This window comes from Artemia sp. Qi Xiang Cuo, chromosome 11, assembly GCF_049724085.1.
Source record: "Artemia sp. Qi Xiang Cuo chromosome 11, ASM4972408v1, whole genome shotgun sequence".
Lineage (NCBI taxonomy): Eukaryota > Metazoa > Arthropoda > Branchiopoda > Anostraca > Artemiidae > Artemia > Artemia sp. Qi Xiang Cuo.
The window spans coordinates 47,213,845-47,235,586 of NC_142804.1; the positions used below are offsets into that span (position 1 = coordinate 47,213,845).

The 21,742-nt window shown below is 36.3% G+C and overlaps 1 protein-coding gene across 1 annotated transcript in view; it reads right to left on the bottom strand.

Annotated features, from left to right (window-relative positions):
* aux (cyclin-G-associated kinase) overlaps positions 1-21,742 on the bottom strand; it is a 97,086-nt gene that overhangs the window by 32,225 nt on the left and 43,119 nt on the right. Inside the window, exons 7-9 of the mRNA XM_089096846.1 lie at positions 15,280-15,423; positions 9,356-9,584; positions 1,923-2,047 (exon numbers count right to left, since the gene is read on the bottom strand). Coding sequence (XP_088952972.1) covers positions 1,923-2,047; positions 9,356-9,584; positions 15,280-15,423 — 498 coding nt within the window. The remainder of the gene's footprint in view (positions 1-1,922; positions 2,048-9,355; positions 9,585-15,279; positions 15,424-21,742) is intronic.

A 21,742-nucleotide genomic window follows, 5' to 3' on the forward strand; every position in this document is an offset into this window, starting at 1 on the left:
GTAAAATAGTGAAAAATACACAGCATATATAATAAGAATAAAAACGAATAATAAAAGCACACTCTTACTTTTGTTTTTGATTTTCATTTCGTTTCGTTTTTAATCACTAACACAAAAACATCCTCTCCAAGAGGTAGAAAGGGTGGCAATACTTAAAATAGTCTCGGAAAATGACTGTAGGATTACTCTACGTAAAGAGCAAAATTTACTAAATAGTACACATTGCTACAGAGAAGTGAAATATAATTCAAAAGTATCAATCCGACTCTGTAGTTTCCTTCTCCTGAGCGTGGCCTTGATACAAAGTCCTCAATAGTTTATCAATCCTTCATATGCTTCAAGACTTTTACCCCATGGTAGCACAGTGGATACGGGGCCAATACAGGGCCCAGGGATCGGTCCCCGTTTCGGTTGATTGATGGGCTTGCTACTGGTCACTGTAAAAAAAAAAAAAGACCCAGCAACTGAAGCGTCGATTCGGCGCCCTATGCGCCAGCAATGGGCTGGAGGACCTTTATAGTTTATTTGTCTTTAGTAGACTTTCGCAATACAAAAAATAAAAAAAAAAAACAAGGTAAGATAATGAGATAAGTAAAAGTAAGAAAAAAAAGTAAGATAAAGTAAGGTAGTAAAAGTAAGTAAAACTAAGATAAAAATCTTACGATTTCCCTCCCCAGAAGGATTTTTTATTAATTATCTTACTGAGAAGCAAATTCTGTATTTAAATCAGTGGTAAGCTAGCCAATCGGAAACCAAAACGGAGCTGCACTTCTATTCTCATCTACACTGTTCTCGTCTTTATTTATTCTGGCTTTATTTATCCTCCACCCTCCGTCTACATTTATCCTCCGTCTTTACTTATCCTCCATTCCCCAAGTCTTTCTATGATGCATTATCACACCCTCGTACTTCTCCACACTTCTAATATGCAGTCTGAAATTATTCTTCAAAGTTCTCACCATTAATACCAACCACCATCCATACTCAACCCATAATACCCTAAATAAATAAGATTGAAAAAGAAGTAAGAATGGACTCCAAACACAGTTCCAGCCATATGACCTCCACAACTTAATCTAAGCTAGTTGTGCTATTCCTTCGTTGCCTTTCCCCGTCGTTAGTTTTAACAATTTTATCAATTTAGCAACTCAATGGCTCCAAATTTTTTTTCGATCACTTTTACTATTCTTATTATTGTCTGTTTGTCAAATTACAAGTGACATTATTCCATACATATTTATAGATATGACCTTAGAAATCTTTACAATTTGAATCTAAACTACGGCAATTGAGTTGAGTATTACATTTAAAATACCTTCCAGTAGGTGGCATTAGTTAATTTGCGAAAATTCCGGGAAGAAGAGGAAAAATAACAAATTAGCCCTTTTCAGTAAAAAAAAAGAAAAGGAAAAGGCATGCTTTGATGAAAATGCCCAAAAAAGGTCTTTTTGCTAATCTAGGGGGAGTGTGAGGGCAATAAAATCCAGGGGGCACATGCCTCCCTCCGATAATTAATGCCACTGCTAACGTGAACCTTGCTTGGAGTAAGCAAGCACAACGTAGTAGTGTTTACGGGGCCGTGTTCAACGCCTGTTGTTATAGATTCCATATAGCGTTTTCCAGACTGGCACTCCTTCCAAAATGTCAAACCCTTCAGAAATGATTTCCTGTACAAGGGTCTGCACTTGCTTTGCTCCTCAATATTAGCCCAGCCCAGCTGGGGTATTATTGAGGCTAGCCGAATGCCAGTATTATTACATTCAAAATACTAGCTGGCTAATTTGCCAGCTGGCCAATTAGCCCAGCTTCCTCCACCGAGGCTATTTGGGCAATTGGCAATTAAAATAGGCATTTTTTTCGGTAAAATGGCCACAGATTATTAGAAATCAGAAAAAAAGGAAAAATATTGAGTATTTTATTACCTAGAAATGCCCTGACATCTTCTGAAGGGTTACGATAGGCTGACTCAATGCCATCGGCGGGGTATGACATCACAATGAGCCGAGACGTCAAATAAGTTATATCTAGTTCTCCTTTTGAAATAGTGCTACAAATAATCAAGTCATTAGATATAACCAGTAATTCTAAAAAAAAAGACAACAGTAATAGTTATTCAGTAGGAACAGCAACCATTATAATACAAAAACATTTTTTAAAAATAAAATAGCCATATAATCCCAATAAACATTTATTGAATATAATGTGCAAGCTAATCCAATATTCAAATAGAAGGTGTGCACCGTAAAATGTATCAGGCCAACAAGTGCAATTTTGACGATTTCAACACCATATGACGTAATACATAACTGATCTTTTATTGGTGAATGGTTTTATATATTTTTTTTATTTGCGATCAATCATATCACCTATAAACCTGATAGATCTTTCAATCTACGATGATAATTCCGATTATTTAAAACGGACCTAGTATCTAAAAAATAAGAATTGAAACTAACTTTAAAATAATAAATGGAATCCAAATTTTATCTTTATCTCGAATTTATCCTTTTTTAATACATCGTCAAAAAAAAAAAATTCCAAGAACAGCATTGCCAAAAATCTATAGATTTAACCTTCAAAAGTAAACTGAATTCGCATCAGACAAAACATCCTTTATGCCCTAATAACTGATTGGGCAACTTGAACTGCTTTAGCAGCCTTTGGTCACCTCGACTGAAGAAAGCGTTGCAACTTTGCTTAAGTTTCTTCGCCACCAATGCACCCTAAAAGCTATCGACCCTGTAACACTTTTAAATTATCTCTAAGAAGAATTTTTTTCTAGAAAAAAAAAGAAAAAAAATGATGATGTATTTATCAAAGATAGTCTCAAAATACGTTGGTTCAGTTTAAGAACAACTTTATTCTCAATTTCCTGACATCATATTAATATTGGTAAGTTACAATACAGCACGTGTAGAAGCTAACGGTGCATTACTTGGCCCCAAAACATTAAACCATTATTTGTTTTCGATGTATTTGACAGCAAGAACAACTCAATTCTGCCTATTACCGTGGTCCGGAATAAGCATGGGCACTGTTTCTGTTCTGTCTTTAAAGTACCCGTTTCTGTTCTGTTCTTACAAAAAAAAAACAGAATCAGAACAGAAACAGATGACCTGTCTTGTATTTACCTGTTCTGTTCTATTTCCGTTTTTATAATAACTATTTTGTCCTGTTTCTGTTTTTTTCTAACTGTTTTTATTCTGTTATCCATTTTACTTTATTAATTCGAGGAAGGAATATTAAGAAATTTGGAACTTACATAACAGTGTTTTAGATTATAATTTGAAATTTTAAAGAAGTGTGGTTACGCCCCATAGAGTTTTTGGAATTGGAGCGTTAATATAAAGTAGATGTAACTAAAATGATGGCACTCACTGTGTCTAAAATATCAAATGCGCTGCTGGATTGTTTAAGCTAGGCAAAATTAGGGCTTAGGAGTCAGATGAGAGTAGGTAGGTGTGTAAATGGGAGAAAGGTAAAGGTGCATTTTTGTTCCACTAAAACAACTTATTTTTCAGTTTATATTATTCAGTCAATTGAGCAGCAAAGTTGCATAGATACTGTCTAGGTGAAGCAGGATTCAAACAAATCACTTATTACTGTATATCCTGGTTCTATTGATAGAGCTTCTGTATCCTACATTACATTGGAAGTAATCTGCACCTTTAACCGGGAAAACTTTAATTCAACGGTTCTTATGGAATTTATGCTGCTAGATAACAGTGACTTGCTATGATTACCATATTCGACAATACATACTAAATACCTATTATTAATTCCAAATTTTCTGAAATGTTTGGTCAGAGAGGAGTGTAAATGTATTGAAGTCTTGTCCAGTAGAAATATATGTTTTTGCTGGCACGTTTTATTGCATCAACATAACAACAAGTACTTTTTCAAGATGACAAATATACTTTTTCTACCATCTCTACATATAATCAATGGAAACCCTTTCAGGGAAAAGCCTAGAGTTGAAACTAGCTGATTCGTTCCTAGCTGGCCAAAGTCTTATAAAATGCTGATACACTTTTCTCATTCTGTAGAATAACACATCTTCCGGTGAACACGGTAGTTTTTGCCATACAGCACAATAAATTAAAAAAAATGCCACTAAGCAGTATATTATTTCTTGTATCTGTATAAATACCTATTATAGACAAGTAAATTCCCTTAAAAAATTAATATGATATGATATGATTATTTAACACTAAAAGCCCTACTGGGCCATGGTTAATACACAATACACTTCAAAAATAATAAATGAAAATAACCTTAAAATACTGCATATTATAATACTGTGCTGCAAATTGTCTAAGTTTTTAGGAAACCGTAGTTAGGAGCTGTCAATTTACTTTTATTTGCTGACAGGTTTTCTTGGCTCATTGCGCAAACGAAACCGCTAAGGGGGAAATTGGCCCCTTTCCCCCTAATTACGCCACTGAGGTGGAAGAAGTCAGATATTTGGCTGGAGGTGCAATTTTCAAAATAGTAGGCTACTAGAAGGTGCTTCTAATTTTGTGAAAAAATCCTAAAATCAACCTTTGTTTTAAGACAAGCATGATGTCATTTTCTGATGACGACTTGGATTTTCCAAGACATCTCTCTGGGTACCCTACGGAAAAAGGAAGCAAAGGAAGTATTAGGTGCAACTTCTGAAGAGCGTCTCGAAAGGCTAAGGGAGTCTCTACCATGACATTTATATATTATCTTAAAAGGAAGCACACAATTGATATGCACAAAGATAAAGTATACGCGGCTGGTGCAGAAAATAACAAACCCAAACCAACAAAAAAAATATATCAAGTCAGGCTGCTTCCCTAGAGAGAGCTCCAGATAGTAAAGCAAGTGACACATAGGGCAATGGATTCGTGAAATCTGGAATAAAAAGAGCAGAGATACGACGGTTTTTTTTTTTACTTCCAATCGATCAAAACAAGCTGGTCTGAGGATGGTCTGTTGCAAAACCCTGTTTAAGGACAAATTGCCACTTTCTACGTTTGATCAGCCACATATGAAACAGCTTATAAAAAAAAAAAAAAAAAAAAAAAAAAAAAAAAAAAAAAAAAAAAAAAAAGGGGACTTGACAGCAACACTTGAGGGAACCGTCCATCGTCACATGAGTTTTGCTGCCTGAAAAAAGGATGTTCAGAAGGCTGCTTTAACATCTGCCACTCAGACTAGCTTGACTTTTAATTGCTGGTCTGCAAAAGGATCTGGCTTTATAGGTATCACTGCTTATTACCTCAGGAAGATGAAAAATAAGCAGAGGTTGCACCACTATCTTTCACATTTCAAGAGGCATAAGCATTCTCATACAACTACCAACATCCTTTCAGCAATCCAAGTTCCAATCAGGAAGTTTTCAATGACAGATAAGATGTTCCACGTTGTGACTGATTCTGGGAACAATGTCACCGAAGCCTGTAGGATATGAGCCCTTTCCTGAAATTCATGTTTTTAACATTGTCTTCATTCATCTGTTGCACGCGTTCTTGGATTTTTGTCCACTCGAAGCTTAGCCAATGACATCCCTGAAGAAGATTGCTTGGAATCCTTTGATGAAGTCGAAGATGTCGATCCAACTGTAGAAAACGATTCAGACGGTCTTTCTGTTCCTTGTTCTGAAAACTCTGGAAATGAAGATACGCTTGCTGAAGAAACCGAATAAACTGATGCAGTGTCTAAAGAAGAGGGTGGTGAAATTAATGGAGAAAAAAGAGTAGGTAACTTGGAGTCTGTCAAAAGATGAGGTTGCAACACAGGCTATCCGATCCGAAGACACGTTACACTTGCTCAAACATTGATAGTCGAGGTTGTCACTACCCCTTTTCCTTTGGAATGGACCATGAAAACGTGCCTAAATAATCAAAAGCATGCCCACTCGTATTCTTAAAACAATAGTTTGAAGTAGTAACACTTTCTATAATAAACAAGTGTATGGGTTGGAGAAAGTATTTTCTGCCGCAAAGCGAAAGAAATTTTCAAAAAAAGTCATCAAAAAGTTCAATTGTTTTTATATTGTATCCCTTTGAAAACCTATTAAAAGAAGAGAATGCTTAAAGAAAGTATTGTGTAGCAAAGGGTCTAAGTTTCTTTGAAATTCAGAATTTGAGAAATTTCATTTTACATATTTACTTGAGAATGAATTCGGTGGAGGGCCTAGAACATTATTTCCTAGCACAAAGCGCCGTAAAAATATACAAAGTACCCTTAAACCATGAATTTTCCATTTGATTTGTCTCTCACACAAATTGGCTAGGAAATAATTAATCTTAAAAAGATGTTTTAAGCTGCAAGGCAACGAAAATTTTTGACTTGGTGGTAAGAAGTGTCATTTTCCCGTGCATTTTTCTTCTTTCATACATTGTTTCAGATGGCTTCCAAACATCAGGATGGGGGAAGGGGAAACCATGGTCTGGAGGGGGAGACTGTCCCCCACCAAAGCAACTATGGGCTCTGCTTAAACACTAATGACTTTGAGCTGACTGCGCATTTGACGACGAAAATTATTTTATTTTCAAAACGTCTCAAATAATTAGTATGCATTTCTGGGAAATTCGAGGAAATTCTGTATAAACATAAAAAAACATTTTTGGAAAAAAGGAACAGGAAAATGGAATAAAATAACCGTAAAAAAGGATGGTGATGATCTGGGCATAGACAGTTTTTCGCCCCTTTGTTGAAAAACTGTTCTATTTGGCGGAAAATGCTGCAATAGTACTATAATAAACCAAAACTTATCATTTACAATTTTTTTAGTCTTTAAGCTTTAGGTATTTGAAAAACAGCTGTTCAAACAGCTGTTTTTGAACGAAAACAGCTGTTTTCTGTTTTTACAAAAAAAAAAAAACAGAACAGAAGCAGAAACAGGTCTTGTGTTTTTTTGTTGACCTGCTCTGTTTCTGTTCTGTTTCATTCAAGCCCTGTTTATTTTTTTCCTGTTTCTTCGAAGAAGAAAAACTCATAAGCGAGTTTTTGTTTGAGAAAGAAACAAAGAAATGTTGAAAGAAATAAGAAAGAAATTGTTTTCATGTACTTTTACAAGCCGTTCAAGGTTATAAGCGTAAAGTCAAAATTGTTGCTCTCTTGGTTTAAAATTGGTCTTCGCATAGGACCAACTTTCTAACATTACTACTATGAAAGGTACAAAAGGAAAGCTGGAAATGAGCATCGGGAATGAGAAATGAGAGAACCGATGAACTTTCGGAAACACATGTGACGCCTTTTCTCCACTTTAGTCCTAAAGGCATAAAGTACAATATAAGCTCAACCATAATCACAGACAGAAATGGGTTGTCAAAGTATATGGCAGCACATTCGGACCCATGGGAAAATGTTTCTTTTTTGAATCTCAAAAATTTTCTATTTGTTATTCTAAGACAATATTTTGGGAATTCGCTGCACATCTTAAGCACTTAGTATAGCTTCAACATGAAACTCACACCTGCTCGCTTGCCAGCTTGAACAGAGCTTTCCACTCGAACAGAATCATTGCTCAAAGAAGCGAAAGATTGGTGGAACAACTTTAGATAGTCTTCTCTGACATAGATAAGAAACGCCTCTCCATTTCCCAGGCTGACGGCTCTAGCTAAAAAAACAAGCACGGACCATTCTTTTTGGCCCCAGGTAAAAATTATACGTCGCTTTCCAAAATGTAGTTTCGCATTCATCAATACGGAAATAGACTTTCAATATACTGAAATCGTAAGCATTAAAAAAAGGACAGAGCCTAAGCATTGTTTCCGCAACACGATTCAGCAGTTTCGTAGCGAATAGGGAAAAATCGGTGGTAACACTCTAGAGTGTAACAGCGTTACGCTAACACAACAGCGTCATATTTTCAGAAAAGATTCATATCACTATAAGCACGAGGCAGAGATAACAGGAACTTTCAATACTGGGAATAGGCGACGCGAATACAATCTATAATCTTGGGTTTACTGTAAGATTTACTATAATCTTGGAATAACCAATCCCCTGTTTATTCAAGGTTCAACCGAGTTTACTTAATAAAAATGGAAAAAAACTTATGTTGACCCATAAACATATAAGATTCTTCACTAGTATGCAGTACGGATCCCACTTCGATCACCAACACAGCCACATGCCTCCTCAGTAAATAATAAAATCGAATACCCTTGATATTAGGGTTCCTCACTTCTTCCCCAAACGTACAGCCACCTCACCTAATCGAAGTAAAAAAAAAAAAAAATGTTCTAAGCCAAAATATTTAAATCTAAAACATTATCTAATTTATATTATCTTTAACGTTTTGATCTTTAACTAATTGTTTCTTTAAATTATTTTTGAAAGACCCAAGGCAGCTCTTATATCTCAGCTTTTGTGGAAGTGTGTTATACATTTTAACACCAGCTACATGGTACAAAAACAAGTACCATGTAGATATTAGCATATAAGCGTTTAATAAATATCAATATGACGATAAAGAAAAGCGACAATTTTGACTGATCGTTCAAAATAAAAAATAGGTAAAATAAATATAAATTCCATGAAAAAGTTTTGAATACAGTCAAAAACTCTCCAAATAGCCCGGTTCCTTGGGAGTCATATCCCACCTTCAGGGGGTAGCAGATATAGCTACGAAATTTTAAATGACAACTTCAGCGAAATTATAAATAATAGAAATTTCCAAGAGGGAGTAAGAAGGGAATTAAGAAAAAGAAAACAAATTTTTGCGGTCTTGCAAAATGTTTCTTTGCCATATTAATGATTTTCTTTTCAAATACTATGAAGCGTTGGTACTTCTTGTACATTTTTTTTAAGTACTGAATTCTGTAAAAATTCTAATTTACACCAACCTCTTGCAAAATTAACTACAGTAGATGCTCAATGATTCGCACCTTATGGGGATCAAAAAAGTTTTAATGTGAGAAGAATTTAGTATACGGATGTACAACATACGAGTCTAATAGGCCATTTGAGTAAGGGATTGCACTTTAACAAAAACCAAACAAATTTTTGACTTAAATTTAGTTTCATAACCACAGTCGCATTATGGATTAAATAACTCGGTTGAGTCAATGATAAGTCGAGATTTCAAATTTAATGTAATTACAAACGCATATACGCTTTTATTACATTCAGATTAAATAGAAAACCCTAAATAAGAAGGTAAATTTGAACAAAGATAATAATGCAACAATAGAAACACCTCCAAACTAGGAAAAATAGAGCGAATTAAAAAATATACATATAAAGAAGCATTTTCTTAAATTCACACAGCCTCCGTCTTTTTAATACGGCTTCAATGATCCGTGTAGCTTCCTAAATCCGCTGAAGCATTCATCCCCCTTAGAAATTTCTAGGAAAGAAAGAGCACAAAAGAGCTAACCTGTGAACAGTTTGCATAACTTTGGCCGAGGTGTCCTTCAGGTTCTTAAAAATACTTCCTGCTCCTCCTTTTAATGAAGAAAATAGGCTGCTACTGCCGAATGACGAGCTTGAAGCCGCAGGACCGGGCTGAAGATTCACATGATGACGCTGACCAATTGGAGAAGGAGGGCTTGGTCGTGGTGGCGCAGCTGGCTGTTTCAGAGTATCGACATTCTTTGAACCGTTTCCTGCAATAGCAGATTTGAAAAATGCTAGATGATGGACAAATTTATTATATTTGGCATTTTTAGCTTTACGGCATAGTCACTCGATCGTACCATAAAGGCATGTAAGAAGACGGGATGTGGCGGCTCTTTACCTTATTCAAAAACCAACGTTCTTCGCAACTTGTTCCCCTAATTTTCTAGAATGTTCACTGAACTCACCTGTTTTGCCAAATGTTTCAGATTTATCCCTACTTCCACTCCCCAAAGTAAGCTTTTACATAGCCTACCCTAAGCTTTAAGCAAAATGTACTTGTTTTAGATTTCCTTATGTAATTTTATCAACATATTAGATCTTAATAATGTAATGTCTTTGCGACTACCATTCTAATGACTGATCAGCCCACTTTGATCCCAGGAATTCTCAGAGACAGAGCTGCATCAGAGCACAAATAGGGAATGGCCAATTATCTTATGGTTATCATCGCCTAAGGCAAGTTACCGTTAGCAACGGGGGACGACTACTTGTGTTTTTACCTTTTAGATTTAGGCAGTGGTTATGGCCTCTTAATACCCCCTGGCTGGACTGATGCATTTGACCTTGATTAAATTCATGAGGGATTATATATCTTTCGTAAAAATTATGACCAAATGCGTATTCATTAGTTGAATGCTTTAGTGACGCACTCTCCATTCAGAGGTCAAACGGGTCTAGACCCCAAGAAGGTGGAGTCTGAGAATTAGCTCATGCTATCCATTAAATTTTGCTAAAATACGAGCCCTTGGTATGTCTTGATTACAATAACTTATGCCCTCCTCCTTCTTTGACGACACAGGGTAGGATCGGGTCTTGACCCTGAAATGTCATTGACAAGATATTCACATTCTGCACATTCTGATGTGCACATCCCAACAGCACATTCTGATATATTATGAAAAAAAAAAATTAAGAATCCCTATTCCATAGAGGCTACGTCAGTTATGGTTTCCCAAGAGACACAAATACTGTCATTTTTATACAAGAGGAACATACTGTCACATCCCACAATCTTCAGTTGAAATCACACAACCCCTTCTGGCAGATGTTACTTATTATTACAGCAATTTAGGAATCCATTTTCCTCTAAAGAGGACCTGTCTGATTGGGGCATTAAAAAGACTCAACTTGGAAAATAGCTCTTACCTTTCAGCAGCTTTTGTTGCAATCCAATAGCCCGTTCTGTTAGATGTCCTAGATACAGACATTAAGAGCTCCCTGATTAATTAGATAAAGGATCGGCTGAACCCCAAAAAAGTTATAGGCAGAACACCAGTTCTTACCTCCCGCCAAGTTTAAGTGAGATTAGAAAACCTGTTCTGGAAGATGTCCTGACAGCAGGAATTAAGGGACCTCAGCCCCCAGATGTTGAACTGGGCAATGGACTAAACAAACGATACTATTTGTTAGTTCCCGACACAGTTTATATAATTAGGCAGTAAGTTTACCGCGCATGATTTCTGGCTCTTCATTCTCGGTGCGAACAAAAAGCTCCTCCCACTTATTTCTGCAGTTATGGGTTAGTGTGTATGCGTCAATCAATGAGAAATGATTACAAAGTGCGTTATTCGTAATTACGAAAGCAGAAACAAAACTTGGTGAGCCGGCCAAGTGGTTTGCAAGTGTCCCATCTCACAGGTATGACTTAATTTATATACAAATTATGACTTAATCTATTATTTATATACAATGGACTCAACTGATTGGCCTATGTAAGATTTTATAAAAAAGGGGGCGGGGGTTGATGAAATTTGTGAAAATAAGGAATTTTTTTTCTTCTAATAACTGGTGGAATAGGTGTAAGTGGAATAGGTGGTGGAATAGGGTGGAATAGGTACCAATTATTCTCCTTTCCTTTTTTATTCTTTAATAATAATTTCTGGTCGTTTTGAGTTTGAGTTATTGTAGGCTTCTATTTCTACTGATCTTAAGTTTAATATGGCCTTTACTTTTCTTTAAATATATATATATATATATATATATATATATATATATATATATATATATATATATATATATATATATATATATATATATATATATATATATATATATATATATATCGGCGCGTACAAACAGCTCCTCTCATTTGATCTGCCATCAGCGGTCCAATTACCCTGGAACACGTATTTTGGCAGAAACTTTCTCAAAATGCCTTTGAAACCAACTTGAGACTTCGAAACCTATTTTTAATTCCTAAAAACATCTAATAATAACATTGAACTACTAATTACGGATTTTGATGTATGTATTGGAATAAATTAATTTAAAATTAGTTTCTTCAAAATTAGTGTTCCAACGTTGAAGCCAAGTTTCGCATTCAAGAGAGATCTGACTTGTCTACCCGTGAAAAGATCTAATGTCGCTTATGTTTATAACGGTTTATACATTCTCTGGAGCAATTTAATACCTCAAATATTTCATGTATTTGTCTTTATCTCAGATCCCATAGAGTCCCTGTTTCTCTTGCCGTGCATATGTTCTTGAGCTCTGTCGAGCTTCAGGAGCTCCTCCCGACATTTCACTTCATTTTTATTCCACTTCCCCATTTATTATTTACTTCTTCTTGATTGGATTATTATGGAGACACTTTTGCATAATATCATTCCGATCATTCCATATTGTCAACTTCAGGCCCTGCAGGGATATATTGCAGCTCGAATTCCAGGTCCCGGTTGCAGTTTTTTCTCTATCTAGATAAGGTTCAGGTAATAGCTAATCAAAGAACAAAAAATTACGATTGACTCGGCCTTTCCTGTAGTGACACAGTGGGATTGCTCTCATCTTCGCAATTCGGAACCCAGAGTTCGAACTTAGCAGCAGCGACACGCCGCAGGGCTCAGAATTTGATTCCGGTGATGAGATTATATAAAAGCGTCTCCATACTAATCCAAGCAAGAAGAACCAGATCCAGTTACGAACGTTAGCTAAACCTCAATTTTGAACGTTTTTGTTTTCAACTGATTCCCGCTACCTCAATTATTAGCACAAGCTCAATTTCGGTATTAGTACAATTTCAAAGTAAATGGGCCTGAACCAAAACAATTAATTAATTAGTTCATAAGTTTGACTTATTGATAAAGCCATCTCAAATAAATGGTCTCAGTGCAGCTCTTTATAAGAAAACCTTAATATTTATTTCTGCGTATCCCTTTTTCTTCATCTTTTCCTTCCTCGGGTTGTTAAAGGGATTTTTTGTTATGCAGCGTATGCCGTCATTTTTGTGTTATTTTCTGTATATCATTATCGTTCTTCCTCCAAAGTCTGGTTATGACTTTTTATGGGTAAAAAAACATCCATAAATTCACGTCACCAGGCCATATGCCAGAAAAGATGATGACATCTCAACCATAATTTATGGGGAGCGGCAGCTAGAGCCTTAGTCGTGCTTTTGATGGATCCAGAATCGATTCAACCTTAGTTGGGGATGAGATGGATTCCTGTATTTTTGTCATTAGTATCTATAGTAAATAACGGCTGACCGATGCCAGCCATAATGGGTAAAAAATATGAAAAAGCGTTCTTTTGGAGGTCTGTAAGAATTCTGATCTCCCACCATCTATCAGAGCACGTTTCTAGGTCTAAACCTAACTTGATGGAAACTAACTAAGAGTGAAACTAAGAGTGAGTGTCTACTTGTACCTGTTGGAAGCTCTTAACCGATTCAACAGGTATGGCGGCCAGTGGCGTCAATTCACCTAAATGTAGAGGTGGGGGTGTAAACTAAATATATTTTTCAAAATCTAGGGGGAGAAAATTTCGTTGTTTCTTTCAACGAAAATACCAGAAAAAAGATGTTTTTAAAAAATCAAAGGGAGGAAAAAAAGTGGATGGAGGACCGATACCACTCCGTGCTGCTCCCCAATTAACGCTCCTGGTGGGGGAGAGGATCCCTAAATTCTTACTACTATGGCAATCATCAGGAGTTTTTGGATCGTAAAGAAACGTATATACCAATATCCTAAATATGCTTTTTGACGATCAGGACGAGATCCAAACTCTGAAGGGAAAAAAGGGAAAGGGGGCTTATAAATAATTATACCAGAACAGTAGCCAGAAGAAATTGCCAGATCTCTAGCAAAATCCTTATTGAAGAGTAAGAGCTAGTGTCATAAATTTTGTCCTTTAAAATCACAGGATCGATCTGACCCCAGGGCAGAGGGGTCACTAGATCCTTGCTATTGGAACCTCTACCAGAAGGGGACGTCGGGTCCCGACCAAACATGGTAAGAAGTAAGAATCAATATCCTAGTTGAGCTATGTGGGCTCAATTCGACCTTTTCGAAGGGAAAGAGTTCAGCAGATCTGGTCACCTACCAGAATGGGTTGTCAAACATCAATCAAAATTAATGGAGAGTAATAAAAGGCTTATTACCTAAGTTTTGCCTTTTGGGGGTCTGACACGCGCAAACAGAAGGAAGTTCCTCCATTCCTGCCATCATGGCATCTGCAAGAACTGTTTAACATGCATAAATGAAAATTGATTTATTTATAAAAATAAAACAACCAAACTTGCTCAGAAGTAAGAGCAAGCGGTAAAATTTATTCAAAAGACCTGAACAACAGCCAAAATTGTTTTTGGCCTCCGTACTTGATAAGACCTATCTGAAGGACAGCCTCAATTCTTGTCATCGACACCCATAAAAGGGGCATATTGGATCCAAATTAAATTTAGTAACGATTAGAACACAAAGATCGGCAACTTTGGTCACCCTTTTTGAGGATTCGGGTCCAATCCATCGGGTCCAACACTTTTGCTTAGACCGGAGGTTTACCTTTTACTTCCTAATAACTTAATTTTAAATATATATCCAAATACTAGATCTTATTCTGTTATGGAACGCATATAGGAATTGTTTATCTCTTTTAGGATCATCTAACCCATGCACTTCTCTAAATATCCCTCCTTCTTTTTATTGTCAGATGGTTTGATTCATTAAAAAAAAGGTTTATGCGTCTGAGCTGAGCAGAACAGAACGGAGAATAGTGAATGTATATGCCCTGCAAAGTCTATATAACTAAATTATTTCTTAGACCATACTCTAATTTCTTTCAGTTATTTTCTGTTTAAAAATAACTGAGAAAAGACAGACTACATAAAGACATCAAAGACGTATATCCAAATGAAATCCAAATGTCCGGCGTTACTTCTTTTTGGGATTCCAGGGACCGACTGGCAAAGGATTGCTGTGTCTTAGTCTTAAACAACCCATAAAGGCATAAATACCATAACGTAACAAATGGCAATTCTCAGAACAAACTGAAAATTTCTGAAATGTTTTTTTTTTTTATTTATTTAAACATTATGTGCTTTTAATCTCTGCAGCTAGTTTCCAGGAATTAGTCTATAATGTTCATGAATACACTATTTTACTCAATAGAAGTGACGCGTATAAACCCTAAAAAAATAAACTAGAAAAAAGAACAAAAAATGTATTGTGCAGCAACTTGACAAAATCCTGTAAAGTAAGAAGCAGCATTCTAAAAAAAAAAAAAAATTATGGATATGTTCTAAATAAAATTTCAGTCATATTGAAACCAGTTTATTTAATGAACTCCAAATCATAATATGGAAACAAAACAAGATCAACTTTTGTTCGTAGACTAGAAATAAAACACCAAAATAAAAAAAAAGCTAAAAAACAAAAATAGCTAAAATTCATGCGAGAGCACACATGTTACCTATATCAGTGCATATGTTTGATCTCCTTTCAATTTTGAGGGGAGATTTCAGTGGCAGTCCTTTGGTTTCTGATATAGCTGCCAATCTTTCTAAGACGTTGTCAATATTGTACCTTTCTCTAGGGTCGACTTTTAATAGGCCTCCTAGAAGAAAAACAAAACAAATAAAAATATGCTACTATCTAAATAATGAATAATTCATTGATAATACAGAAAAAAAGGAAAAATTGAGTAGAGATACATGAAGAGGATAAAAAACAAGAAACAAAAATGACAAAAAATAGAATCAACAAGGTGAAAAAATATGGAAATGGCCCTAACATTGCTCAAACCTGGAAATAGCAGACTCAGGACCTTCTTTGCCGGTAGATCTTGAGCAGTAAGATTCAGAACAATTTTTCTGTTCTTGTGATATGGTGGCAAATACAGTAATAAAAAAAACAACCTCAAAATCTAAAAAATCTCACTTTTAACAAAAATTAGAAACAAAGCAAATAGAGATAGCAAGGAGTGGTCATAGAAGTTAGAGAACAGCTTCGATAACGCTTTATAATTATATTTACTTCCGTTACCAACGATTTTTAGTACTCAATCTGGAATCTAAGCTAAGCGAAAGAAATACCCGTGAAAGAAATAAAAAATAAAGCGCTGCCTAAGAAAAGAACGATGTTGGCACAATGTATTATTTATTTTTTTGTTTTTTTTCCATACCAGGGCACTTCGTAACGAAGGGAGTTGTCATAGAAACTTCGAAAAAAGGCTCATTCGATTGGAAATTGTATTGGCTAGTTCCCTTTTTAATAGTCGAAAGTGATTGGAGGGCAACTAGCCCCCCCCCCCCATCAGTCCCCCAAAAACATCCAATCAAAATTTTGAGAGTCAACTAAATAAATAGTAAACTAAGCATTACAAGTTGTTTCAATTGAAGTAGTAGTTGGTGTAGTTTAGTAGCAGTAGTAGCATAAGTAAAAGTAACAATGGTTAAAAACCTATTCCATAAAACCTAGTATGCTCCCAGGGCATGACTTATAACCCTATCCCCAGGGCACTGGGGGGGGGGTGTCAACCCTAGAGGCATTATTATGTTCTTTGGACAATTTTGAGCAAATTTCGACTCTTAAAAGGGAATTAGAACTTCCAATTTTCAACCAAAAGCCTCCTCTAAAGTCTATACAACCATCCCTTCCATAAAAGCCTTAAATGCCCCGGGGGCATAATTTAAAACCCTTACCCCCAGGCTCTGGGTTCTTTCTTTTTCAACCCCAAAACCTTGTTATATGATATTGAAGTAACTGGACCGTTTTGAATAAAATGGCTATCTCAAAATTTCTATTAGATGCATTTCGTGACAATACGACGCGTGTGTATGTGTGTGTAGGAAGGGGGGGGGTAGCTGTCCTCCGATCACTTTGCATCTTAAAAAGGGCATTAGAGCTTTTGATTAACAATCCAATGAGCCCCCTCCGAAGTTTATATGACCACGCTTTCTAAAAAAAAAATTTTAGGTGCCCTCCGGGAACAACTTACAACCCTTGACCAGAGGGCTAGGGGGGTTGCCATCTTCAAAGAAATAATTTCCGGACCTTTTAACTACGTTGAACAAAATGGCTATCTAAAAACCTTGATTGGAGGTGCTTGGGGAAATGATGGGCGTGGGGGAGGGGGAAGGGTTGCATTTGCTCTCCTATCACTTTCAACTAATAAAAAGGGCACTAGTCCTCTAAATTTCCAATCGAATGAGTCCTTTTTGAAGTTTCTACGACAACACTTTCTATAAAAACCTTACATGCCCCAAGGGTATAACTTACAACCCTTGTCCTGAAGGCTATGGGGGGGGGGGGGTGGTTGTCATCCTAAAAAATATAATTTCTGGACCTTTCAACTACGTTGAACAAAATGGCTGTATCAAAACTTTGATTGGAAGTGTTTGAGGAGATGATGGCCGTGGGGGGGGGGGCATCCCCAAAGACATAATTCCAAACCGTTCAACTACGCTGAGAAAAATGCCTATATAAAATTTTTTATCAGAAGTGTTTGAGGTTATGATGGCCGTGGGGGGGGGGTGACATTTGCCTCCGAAATTCCCAATTAAATGAGCCGTCTTTGAAGTTTCTATGACAACACTATCTATAAAAACATTATATGCCCCCAGGGCATAACTTACAACCCTTACACTGAGGGCTGTGAGGGGGTTGTCATCATCAAAGACATAATTCCGGACCGTTCAACTACGTTGAACAAAATGGCTACCTCAAAATTTTGGTTGGATATGTTTGGGGAAATGGTGGGCGTGGGAGGAGGGTTAGCTGTCCTCCAATCCCTTTCGACTATTAAAAAGAAACCAAAAACTAAAATAAAAAATTAATAAATAAGACATTGTGCCGACATCGCTCTTTACTTAGGCAGCGCTATTGCGATTTCTGATTTTCTTATATATGATTTCTAATTTTCAAATAATGCTAGGAAATCAAGCTTACCTCTAAGGAAATTCCCTCTCCCACAAAAAATTTCTCAAATTAAAGCTCTTCTCACGTAAAATATCCCTCACCCACCCACCTTGAGATACCCCCTGGGCAATTTCACCGTCGCAGAAAATCACCAAGGGAAATTTCTCGCGGACGTTTTCAAATCATGTCGAAAATCCCCCTCCATGGCAAATTTTCGCCGAACATACCACCACCACCAGGATATTAATTTATGTCAAAATCCAAGACATACCTCTTCATTTTTTCAGGGGGAAAAAATAGAGAATAACCAGTTTTTGAGCTATACAGCAGTTACGAATACCGCAGTTACGAATACCGTTTGTAAACCATAGCCTATAAACAAGTAGTCTATAATCACTATAATCACCATTCCTTGAAACTAAAAGCAAGTAGACCAAATTTAATTCATTTAATGTTTTTTTTTGTGATATTCTGTATTCAACTTTTGTTAATAAACGAAGATTGTGTTAATAAATCAAAGTTTTGTTAAACTTTGGCCTGAAATTTTTTAGGAGGCAGGGGGAGGGGTAATCAATATTTCACCCCAGGTGCCAGAACCGCCACTGGCTCAAACTGATCTGTCTCAAAATTTACATTAGGCTAAGCAAATTGCAGCAAAAATATTAAAGCACTTTCACCGCATTATGACAATATGAGGAACAAGAAAATGGTCCTTGTTGCGCTTTAAAATACGGCTAACCATTCCACACTATAAGCTATCATAGACTATTGGGGAACAAAAAAAAATTGAAACGAAAGCGTGAATGGAACCAAAATGGACTATAATCAACATGCCAATGAATTGTCAGTCTAATCTAAATCACGTGGTTTGGACTTCAAGCAAGAAATGTCTAAGCACAGAATTGATAGAAATAAGCATAACTTGGCGCTGAAAAATGTTTTACTGGGATTAGGAACACTATTAGCTCCATAGCCAGAATATTGTACTCAAATTAAATTCAAAAAGTTAAATACCCAAATCAATAGCCCCAAATTCAATATCGCAGGAAAAAAGAAATTTAGAGAACTTTATGCTGTAAAACGCTGGCTGGTGTTGTTTCTTTTTTCTTTCTTTTTGGGAGACTAATTTTAGCTTCAAATCTGATCAGATTTTAATCGTTTTGAAAGAGATATTAAAGAGAAAGCAATGTAGTCCCATACTAAATAGCTTAATGAGGGAAATATTAGAAGGAAATCGCATTGACAAAAAAAAAGATCTCTGGTAGAAAAAGAGGACTGTGAAAAAAATGGTTAGGCAATTACAGTAGCAGAAGAAGAATCTCAAAAGGTGAAATACTCTTTTTAAATGCCATAACAAACGGATAGTTGAATGATACACTTATATGATTACTCAATTGTGACACAATAGCATCCAAAAACAAAAACGCAAATCCAGAGACTGTTCGAAATTTTATGTAATTTCGATATCGATCGCCAACATTCAGATAGAAGCATCTACGACGTGATTTTGGATAAAAGCTCAAATAGAAGCCATTTCTTGAAATACAAGCGAAGTTAACACAAGCATTTATTCATCTAGGCCCGAGAAAATTATGGAGCAGAATTAATACAAAACCAGTGATCATTCAGTTCCCTGATACCGAGCATCCCTGTTCTCTACCAAACCGATAGACCTTGGACTCTGCCAAACGAATTTAGAACTGAAGCCAAACGAGATACTAAAGAACCTTAGCTATAAAACACACAAAAGAGAATATAACCAAACCAATTGTAAGCACCATCACACCATTTTCCTTTCAGAATTTCCTCTTTGAGGTCTTCATTAAATGTTCAAGTCACAACACGCTAAAGAGGTCCACTGTTTATGTAAGAAGGAAGCCATTTTAATCAGGCACCCTTACAATCAGGCTTTTCCACAGTAGGTAGCATTTTATTGATATATAAAATATATAGATATATGAAGTTCGGATACCATCCTAACTTCGGAGATGAATTGACAAATAGCATCGTTCTTAACGAAGGAAAGATAGCAAGTTCTTCTTAGAGATATTGTTACATAAACTAGTACAATAAATTAAAATAGTTGAACCAGTTCCAAGTACCAATATTTCTTAGAAGAACTTTTTATCTTTGCTTTGTTGAGAAGGCTCTTACTCGCCAATTCGTCACTGAAGTTAGGGTACTATCTTTGGTCAGTTCTGAAACAATATTTTATCTATGCTATAAAATCCTTTTTCAAAGTAGGTAGCATTTTAGCATCAAACAATTTTCATCTGAAACTTCAGACTACTCCCAATTCAGAACATTTTCAAGATGAACTAAGAAAAAAGGGGAGGGGTAGGATTCGGCTCTTATCGCTGACTTTGATGTTAGGATGGGATCTTTGTACTAATAGGATATTCGTCTTTGGCGAACCATCAAGATATTCGTCTACAACACGAACCATCTTAGCTGACCTCTAGCATCTATCCACCGCTTGAATAAACTTAATGCAGACCCCAAAACACGACATTTTTCTTGAAATAACTGTATTCAATTCACCTAAGTACTGTTCTTCTGAGTAGGATTCAAGCTGGGAACCCTCAAACTCTTCAAGACAAAAAAAAAAAAAAAAAAAAAAAAAAAAAAAAAAAAAGCTTAAAAGCACTCCTATAGTCACTGAAACTGCACTTCCTGCTAATGCTTTCTTTGACAGTGCCGTTCCTTCTTGATTCTACTGGCAGTGACAATGCTTGTGATTGGCACATGAGAGCCAATCTTTGTTCCTAAGGCAAAGATCAGTATAAAATTCAGAAAGAACACAATGGTACATTGCGGGAGGAATTTCGAAAAGCATTAGATTATCACTGCAGGCAGACACCTCATACTACTTCTTTACCCGCCCAAAGCTGATAGACATCTTCAGCCTTGAAAACGCTAATCGCGGAGCTGGTCTCTTGAACTTTGTTCTTTCACCCCAAAACCTTGCTTCTATATTGTCAGCTGCAAAGTTTCGCTTCTTTGGGATGTGTCTGCAGGTGATGAGCTGAATGGGCTATTCGCATGAACTAGACCCCTGCGACTGGGGTGTGGCAGCTAGACTGAACTAAGCAGGTACAAGTGATGGTACAGTCAAAGCCTGTACTCACAATGCTACTGACAATGGTGCATGTTGCATACCATTCAGGTTGTAAATCTAAGTGGGGGGTTGACGAAAAAAGCGAACTGCACTGCAAGACCTCTCGAAATGCAGGAAAATTGAATCTGATGATAATTTTAATGAATAAGCTTCTATTATGTTTTTTTTTTTTGTAGGCACGTTTAAAGTCGATGACAATGCAAATACAACGAATCTTTATTTACTGTGATGAAATCTATTACACTGTAGCCTAGGCTTAGTTGAAATGAATTCTACACACACAAAAAAAAAACAGCATCTCCTCACACAATAAAGCCACTTGAGCCCAACATAGCAGCAAAAAGTTTAGCTAGCTCCTTGGCTACATTTACCTCAAGGGTCGCCACTTCTGGAGTGCCTTGCCGCAGGCCAGCTTAAACCGTAATTCCCAGAGTTTCTAATCACGCAGCTTCATAAATTACACTTTCACAAGGTCTTTCTTCTCTGCCTATTCCTTTTAAGCAGAAGAAAGCTCATGACCTGAAGAAAGATTTACGCTCTATGTTCGTAGAACATTAAAATCAAATTATTTATTGAAAAGTTCAACGATACAAATGGTTGTCATTTCCCCCGTTCCCTCTAACCCATTTAGAATTCCTTGGTGGGAACAAACCATAATTTAATACAAGGTTCCGCATCTAAATATTAAACTAAACGTAACTGCAAATTTATAGTAGAAATCAGTATCCCCATATTTCTGAAATTGTCCCTCTTTAGAAGTTTTTTTCCAAGTCACCTTTTACCTAAGGACGAATTTAAGTGGACTTTAATTAAGCTTTTCTCAAAGTTTTCTAAATATTTTGATGAAAAAACATATTTGTTATAATTTGTTTGACCTAAAATGTTTTAATGCGCTACA